We start from the raw sequence: 8,588 nt of genomic DNA on the forward strand, positions 1-8,588 counted from the left end.
GTTTCAAAATACCGAGTTGGCTGTGCCACCTCACATTTCATCCCCACCGCAGCCCTGGTTATACTGACCTTACAGGTGAGGCCCTGGAGCCTGGGAGACTTGCTGAGGGTCACGCAGCAAGGGGTGGAGCTGGGATGCCAGCTCGAGTCCCCAAAGCCAGTGACCTTTCCACAAAGGCCACAGCGTCTTCGCTCACTACCTGTGCTGTGACCACTGCTGTGAGTTATGGAAGCACTTGGTTACACTACAAAGGCAGAGCTTGATGTTTTAACTGAGGCTTTCTGGAAGCTGCCATAGTTTCGCTGTGTGTGTCTTGACTTCCCAACCAAACAGGGCGCTCCTGTGGGCAGGGCCACGCTAGACATCTTCAGTAGCCCCTGTGTCCCAGTGCAGGAATGAACTGTGGGACTGGCCTCCACTTTCTTGTCAAATTCTCCCCGTGGGAGCCTCCACCCTCTTACAGCTTTAACATGCCCGATGATTGCATGTTGCCATTTTCAGCCCTGACCAGTTCTGAGCACTGGCCTTGAATGCCTGCTCAGGCCTATCTGTTAGGCCAGCATTCTACAGGCTCCCCAGACTACCTGGCAAAAACCACACCGTGTCCCCACTGCTCAAACCCGCCTTTCCTCTCCTGGGCACACCATCTCAGTTCTGGCATCACTGTTCCTCACATTCCCCAGCTGGAAACTCAGCCATCTTGAACCCTCCCCCCATACACCCTGCCACCCACCCCTACATCTCAGGCCAAAGCAGATGCTGAGATGAAACTCTGGATGCAGGATGTTTATTAAGGATCAACTTCTGTGAGGGGAAGAGGGATTGGGCAGAGGGAGAAACTGGACGGTGATGCAGGTCTCACCAAACACCCACCAACCAGGCAGAGAGCTCTGGGGCTAGTGGTGCCCCCCGGAACATTCTCGCAGAGGGCTGAAATGGCTGGGCCTTTGTGGCCCCTCCACCTTGCTCACTTCCTAGATGCAGGCTGCCCTGGGGAAGGTTGACCCTTGGGTGAGGCAGCTCTCTGCGGGGAGGCAGACCATGAAGGCCTGACCACTGGAGGCCGTCCACCCCCTGCACTCCTGCAGCTGGGCAGCAAGGCCTTTCTGGAAGAAGAGGGTCTGAGCAGCGCATGTCACCGTCTACCACAACCCGTGTCCTCTGACTCTCAGAGATCTAGCAACTTTCCTCCAAATTGGACCCCTCCTAGCCACGGGCCTTGGCTTCTCCTGCCCAGTCTATGGCAGTGGCTCCACTGGCCACCTCCACCCCACCCCATCCAGCCTCCGTGATGTCCACACACAGGTCTGATCTTGTCACTTACTGGTGTATGAACACTGAGGGACCGCCATTGTGGAAATGAGACCACAGTTTCAGAAACTCTGAAATAAGGCTGTTACCACTTACTGAAGATCTGCACACAGGAAAAAATGAGGGGAGCAGCCTCCAGACATAACCAGCGAGGCTTTCACCCCAGTTCTCAACACGTGAGTTTCATGAGTTCATTTTGACCACGCGGCCTAGGGTCTGCCCCTTCCACAAATCATCCTGACATCCACAGGAAAACACCTTGTACTACAAGTATGTAAACTATGGTGTATGTTTGAAAAGGTTTTAAGTGCAGTGTGTATCTTGAAAAGGGAGGGAGCAACAGTAAACAAATATACATTGGAAAAGAGATTTAAATATACATTCTAAAAACAAGATTAAGGATTTTCAACCTTTTTGGAGGGAAAAAAAATTAAGAAAATTGAAAAAAAAGTCACAATTACCAAGGTAAAGCACTCTCTGAAAGGAGAGGCAGATATGCATTTCCAAAGAAGGAGTCTATCCTGTTCACTTTTTCCTTAGGAGACATTCAGTTTTTGGCCAGGTGTGTGTGGCTCACACCTGTAATCCCAGCACTTTGGGAGGCCAAGGCAGGAGGATCCCTTGATGCCAGGAGTTCAAGACCTGCCTGGGCTACACGGTGAGGCCCCATCACTACAAAAAATAAGAAAAATTAGCTGGGCATGGTGGCGCGTGCCTGTAGTCCCAGCTACTCAGGAGGCTGAGGCAGGAGGATCACTTGAGCCTGGGAGTTGGAGGCTGCAGTGAGCTATCATGACGTCACTGCACTCCAGCCTGGGTGACATAGCAAGACCCCATCACAAAAAAAAATTTTTTTTGATTATAGGGTGGGGAACAATTTCCAATGTCCCCTCTGCACCCTTCACCCCCCTTCCTGCCCCGCACCACAACTCTTCCCCTCCTTTCACACTTCTTGTGTTCCTGCCCACCACCGCTGTGAGCTTCTCAGACCCTTCTTCCCCTGCCTTCCCCGAGGAAAAACGAATCCCATAGTTCTTTGCACTGACCACACTCTGTTCCAGTGCTCGATGTCCCAGCCCCTGTCCCCCATTAGGCCCTCAGCTTCCGGGGACAGGAACAGCAGGCTCTCATCTCCGTGTCCTAGCAAACCACCTGGCACAGAACACACTCAAAAAATACTCACCGGTGAGTTGAGTGTTTGTGCTTACACAGAACCAATCCATGACAGCTTGTCTAACTTGAACGTTTTTGCCCTAAATTTCCCCCCAAAAAAGGAAATGGTATTGAATTTGAGAGATATATTTCAACATTTCAATTTTATTGTATTTAAGAACTTGCTTTTTTGTCTCAGAAAAAAAATGCAAAATTCATTTTTTTAAATTCATCCAAATAAGTGATTTAAGTTTCATGTGGTACAAAAGCCTCTCCCAAATGGAATGGATGGGATTATTTAAAAGCTTTTTCCTTCTTTTCTTTTTGTAACTTTACTTTTAGTTTTTTAGTACTTTATTTTTTAGAACAGCGTTTAAAGAAAACAGGTTTAGAGAAAACGTGAGCAGACAGTACAGAGAGTTCTCACATACCCCCTCCACGATTACTAACATCTTGCATCAGTGTGGTACACCTCAGACCACTGATGAACAGTATTGACACATTATTAACTAAAGCCCACAGTTTACATTAGGTCACGCTTTGTGTTGTACTTTCTGTGGGTTTTGACCAAAGCAGTGTCACGGATCCACCGCTACAGTATCATACAGAACAGTCCACTGCCCTAAAAATCCACCCCCCACCTCTTCATCCCTCCCTCCCTCTCACTGCCCGCAGCCGCTGGCTACCTCTGATCTTTCGTTACTGTCTCTACTGTTTTGCCTGTTCCAGAATGTCGTATCCTTTTAGTTTTGAATCAGTAATACACTTACACATTTGGAAAGTGAAAACAGTATAAAAACGTACCACTGAGAACTCCCTCTCCCGCCCCGTCCCAGTCCAACTGCTCCCCACTCTCCTCCTTCCCCAGGGAAGCCACTTGGTTTCTTAGCCTTTGTCTAGTTTTACTTATACAAATGTAAGCAAATATATTGTCTTATTTCCTTTTTTCCTTACGTAATTAGTAGCATACTATATACACTGACCTATATCTTGATTTTTTTTTTTACTTAATTTATCCTGGAGCTCTTTCCAGAATGATACATGGAAAGCGTCCTCATTCCTTTTTCACTGCTGAATAGTATTCCCTTGTGCGGGTGGACCACGCCCTAGCTTACCAGTCCCCTGTAGATGGTCACTTGGTTTATGTCCAATCTTTTCCTAGCTTTTTTTTTTCAAATAATGCAATAATAAATAACCTCATATATCTATTTTGTACATGTACAAGTTTATCTGTAGGATAAATTTCTAGAGGTGGGATTGCCGGACCAAGGGGTAAAGGTATTTGTAATTTGGATAGATAATGCCAGATCGCCATATTGTACCACTGAACCCCACCAGCCACGGGCGGCAGCTGAAGCCCCTTTCAGCTCAGTTTCGACTCTACCTCCTTTCCCATCTCAGGCCCAGTGGAGAACTTTGAGGGGAGCTTCTCTAAGATGTGGGCTCCTAAACTGGCCACAGCCAGCTGTGCCACAAGCAGGAGAGCTCAAATTAGACAGAAATAGCGTCCGGGCCGAACTTCTAGGTTATCCTGCACAGAAACATTCCCCACATTCTGGAAAACCACGGAGCTTCCAGAGCCACACTTCCCTGGAAACACACCCTCCTACTGATCGGCCGAGCCCCACAACAAGCCGTGCTTGCCTGGCACCTAAAAGCTGAGGGTCAGGCTGGCTGTGGGTCCGATGAGGTTGCCACTTGCCAAAGGTGCCAAATGGAATTTCCAAATAATTAAGACTAAACAAAATGAAAAGTTGAGTTTTCTATTCCCTCTAGCCACATTGCAAGTGCTCAATAGCTGCAGGTGGCTCTTGGCTACTCTAGTGGACAGCGTAGAAAACGGAAAGTTCCCACCGTTGCAGAAAGTTCCATCGCGTAGTGCTGCTCCAGAGAGGCAACCCTTCGTGTGGGGCTATTAAAAACGAGAAAAACGGCAACTAAATGCAATCTGTGACCTTGGACTGGATCCTGGTCCAGAAAAAGGACACGAATAGCTCAACTGGCAAAATGTGCATAAGATCGGAAGATTAGTTAATAGTATCAGTGTGAATTTCCTGGTTTTAAAAATTATACTGTAGTTACATAAGATGTTAATATTTGGGGAAGCTGTGTGAAGAGTATTCAGGAACTCTTTGCACCGTTTCTGCAACTTCTTTGTAGGTCTGAAATGATTTCAAAACAAAAAGTTTTTTAACTTTTTAAAAATGATAAAACAAGAGGGAAAAAATGAGAGTGTGTGCCTCCTGGAACTGTCAAAGTGTACAAATTAGCTTGTAAATAAAAGGCTGTAGAGTAAGCATGGCATTCTTACAAACCAGCGGGCGGGTTCCGGGCAGTCCGTTAGTAAGTGATGCAGGAGCCCGTTCCTCGGGTCAGGGTGGGAGGAACGCCGGGTTTGGCGCCTGACCCCACCACCTGAGTAGCAGTGCGACCTGGGCAAGCTGCTTCTCCTCCCTGGGCCTCAGCATTCTATCTGTAAAGATGCCCCCTTGCACCTCCAGGGACGGCTATGAGGCTCAAGATGAAGGAGGTGAAAGTGAGCTGAGAGCAGTGAAGGACCATCCCCGTGGGACGGGATTACCTAATGCAAACCCTGAAACAGGCCCCCTCGTGGAGAAGATTACTGTACACACACTGCCTGCTGGTCTCTGCGTGACTGTGCGCTTCAGTGGAAGCAACTGGGGACTGTTAACAGTGATTGTTTATAAGCTCTTAAACAATGGTCATCTTCTGTTCAGGTGGCCCCACACTCCCACGTCCCACATGCCCGAAGGTCTGGCCTCTCCAGTTACATGGCTGTGCACCTCCTGGGGGCAGCTGTGTCTGCACTTGCTTTCTTCCTGATGCTTTCTGCAAAAGACAAGAATACTATTGCTTCAAGTTGTGTAACCTCGGCCTCACCTAGAGTTTTTGGGTTTGGGTTTTTTTTTTAGAGATGGGTCTCGTTATGTTATGTTGAACTCCTGACTTCAAACGATCCTCCTGCCTGAGCCTCCTGAGTGGCTGGGACTATAGGCATGTGCCACTGCTCCCGGCAGAGGGCCGGTTGTATGTCTTAATCGCCTGCCAGAGTTTGTGTTAAAAGAAGATGTAACAACTATATTTAAGAAGAGTTTGGAAAAAAAAAAATGTACCTAGTTCCTCCACTCTGAAATGACTCTCTGCTTTCCCACCTTGCCTGTAGCCGCCGTGGGTTGACCACCACGCTGGGGCTTTCCTTTCCCTCCATAATACGCTCTACATGTTTTTCTTGTTGCCTCGTCACTAACGAAGCCTTCACAACTATTAGTGACTGCCTCACACCCCATCCTGTTGCTCCACAATGCACCATGTCATTGGACATTATGGTGTTTGAGGCTTTTTTGTCGTGAGTTGATTGTGTTTTTAATGAGGGATGAATACTAGAACCTTCTATCCTGCTTGCCCGGTTATGCCCTGAATCCTAAACCAGGCTTTGGGATGGCATAAGGTTGTGATGGCTTATTTGGCCAGATCTGACTGGTTCAACTCATATTAAGCCAGTTTGGGGCTCATATGTCTTAATGTTTGTGAAAAAGAAATCTGGAGGTTGTTCCAGCCCTATTCCAAACTGGAAAAAAGAAAATAAAGGTATAGAGGGCTGGCAAGGAAGAGATTATAGATAGCATCAGTGGCTTGGGAGCTGTGAAGGTCATAGGGTTCACTTCGGCCCAAATCCTCATTGTACTGATGGGGACACTGAGGCACTATGGTTTGCCCAAGACTGCATGGAAGAAGGAGGCAGGGCTAGGACTAGGAATCTGCAAGGCCAGCATCCCAGCAGCCTGGTCTGAGCAGGCCTCGGAGGGCCCTGCTGCATGTCAGCGAGGGCCACACAGCAACTGAGCAGGAGCCCTGCAGAGCATGCTCTTACCAGCCAGGTCCCTTCTGCCAATGGCCACGAGGCCCTCGAACAGCGCTTTGCTGGGGTTCTCACCAGCGATGGCCACGCCATGCAGCCAAATGAGCAGCATCCGGTGGCCGTGCTCCTGGTAGCTCCTGGTGCCTGAGAACGAGGAGGGGAGAGAGAGGAGAAGGAGCCTTCCAGGCCGCCTTACCGGAGCACATGTCTTGCCACCCTGTCCCGCCTCCTCAACATGCCCAGGTGGGAAAGAGGCCAAGGGCCTCTCAGGCCCTCCATGCTCCAGCAGAGGTCAGCCCAGAGACAGGGACGGGGAGCCTCCCAGATGGGGTGGGGGTTTGTGTCTCGGTTCCTGGAACCTCCCTAGCCCCAGACTTTCTCCTGAGCATCTACCATACACCCTGTTGGTGTCACTCTGCAGAGAGAAAGAATTGACATTTGTTAGGTACCACGATGCACACAACCGTACACTTCATCTCTTAGGCTGCTCACAATGACCTGTGCTTGCTCGCCAGTGGCCCTATTTCGCAGGTGAGAAAACAGCTCAGAGACAGAGCTGCACATGTTCTTTCCCTGCACCAGCGGTTCTCAGCTTGGCTGCTCAGTGGAAATTCCTGGGAAGCGTTAGAAAACACTGGCACGTGGAGCCCAACCACCCCCAGAGATTCTGATGTACTTGGATCTGGGTGCAGCCCAGGCATGCGATGGTTTTAAAGCTTCCCAGGTGATTCTAACATAGAACCGTGTTTGGAACATAATTGCCCACACTATTCAGTTCCCGGTGGTGGAGGTTAAGGTGTTATTAGGTCGGCCCTCCCTGCTGGGGACACGGATAGATGCTTTGCCACAACTATTGGGTCCACGTCAGTCTGCTCACTGCCTCTGACTGACAGAGTCAGTGTCGCTCTGGGCCCTCCGCAGGCACTTCCTCGTGTTGCTGCCACGTGGCGGCACTTTCGTTTGACCCAGTTTTCTTAAGGCCATTTATTAAATAGTCTTTGCCTGGGACTGCAAACTAGTGCAACCTCTGTGGAAAGCAATATGGAGATACCTCAAAGAGCTACAAGTAGATCTACCATTTGATCCAGCAATCCCATTACTGGGCATCTACCCAAAAGAACAAAAGACATTCTATAAAAAAGACATCTGCACTTGAAAGTTTATAGCGGCACAATTCACAATTGCAAAGATGTGGAAACAACCCAAGTGCCCATCGATACATGAGTGGATTAATAACATGTATACGTATACCATGGAGTACTATTCAGCTACAAGAAACAATGGTGATCTAGCACCTCTTGTATTCTCCTGGATAGAGCTGGAATCCATTCTACTAAGTGAAGTAACCCACGAATGGAAAAACAAGCACCACATGTACTCACCATCAAACTGGTATTAACTGATCAATGCCTAAGTGCACATATAGTAATAACATTCATCGGGTGTCAGGCAGATGGGAGGGGAGAGGAGGGGATGGGTGTATTCACACCTAATGGGTGCAGTGTGCACCGTCTGGGGGATGGACACGTTTGAAGCTCTGACTCAGGTGGGGCAAGGGCAATATACGTAACCTAAACATTTGTACCCCCGTAATATGCTGAAATTTTAAAAAATTAATTAAAAAAAACAAAATCAAGAAATAAATAAATAGTCTTTGCCCCTACTCCCAAAGTTTACAAGCGCTCCTTTATCGTATATGAAAGTTCTTGTCTGTACTAGTTTACTTTTGGACTCTCTGCTCTAGTCCACTGATCAATTTGCATATTTTGGTGTCAGATACCTATGCTGATTATTTTAGCTTCATAAAAGGTTGAGTCTGGCCGGGTTAGAGCCTCTTTACTTTTTTCCCCCAGAATATTCATTTATATCTTCTGTTTATTCTTTCAGAAAAATTATAAAATCCTTCAGTTGAGTTTCAAAAATGTATTTTGATTTGATCAAAATTGGATCAAAGTTTTAATCAAGTGGGGAAAAAATGGTATCTGATAATTTTTCTTGCCAGAAATAGAGAATGTCATTCCATTTATCCAAGTCATCTTTTATAGTTTAACTAATTGCTATTGTTTTACTCATATGTGTCGTTCATATTTCTCTTTAAGATTTTCCAGATGAAACATACACATTATTGTAAATGGAATCTTTTTTTTTTTTTTTTTTTGAGACAGAATCTCACTCTTTTTGCCCAGGCTAGAGTGCCGTGGCGTCAGCATAGCTCACAGCAACCTCAAACTCCTGGGTTCAAGCG

General features: G+C 47.5%; 1 protein-coding gene across 1 annotated transcript in view; it reads right to left on the minus strand.

Annotated features, from left to right (window-relative positions):
* Positions 1–4,663: 4,663 nt before the first annotated feature.
* The window catches only part of ANKDD1A (ankyrin repeat and death domain containing 1A), a 32,220-nt gene continuing 28,295 nt past the window's right edge, over positions 4,664–8,588 (minus strand). Inside the window, exons 12-13 of the mRNA XM_012644863.1 lie at positions 6,356–6,487; positions 4,664–5,313 (exon numbers count right to left, since the gene is read on the minus strand). Of these exons, the coding sequence (XP_012500317.1) occupies positions 5,252–5,313; positions 6,356–6,487 (194 nt within the window). The 3' untranslated portion in view covers positions 4,664–5,251. The remainder of the gene's footprint in view (positions 5,314–6,355; positions 6,488–8,588) is intronic.

Source organism: Propithecus coquereli, unplaced genomic scaffold, assembly GCF_000956105.1.
Source record: "Propithecus coquereli isolate 6110/MARCELLA unplaced genomic scaffold, Pcoq_1.0 Scaffold221, whole genome shotgun sequence".
Taxonomy (NCBI): Eukaryota; Metazoa; Chordata; class Mammalia; order Primates; family Indriidae; genus Propithecus; species Propithecus coquereli.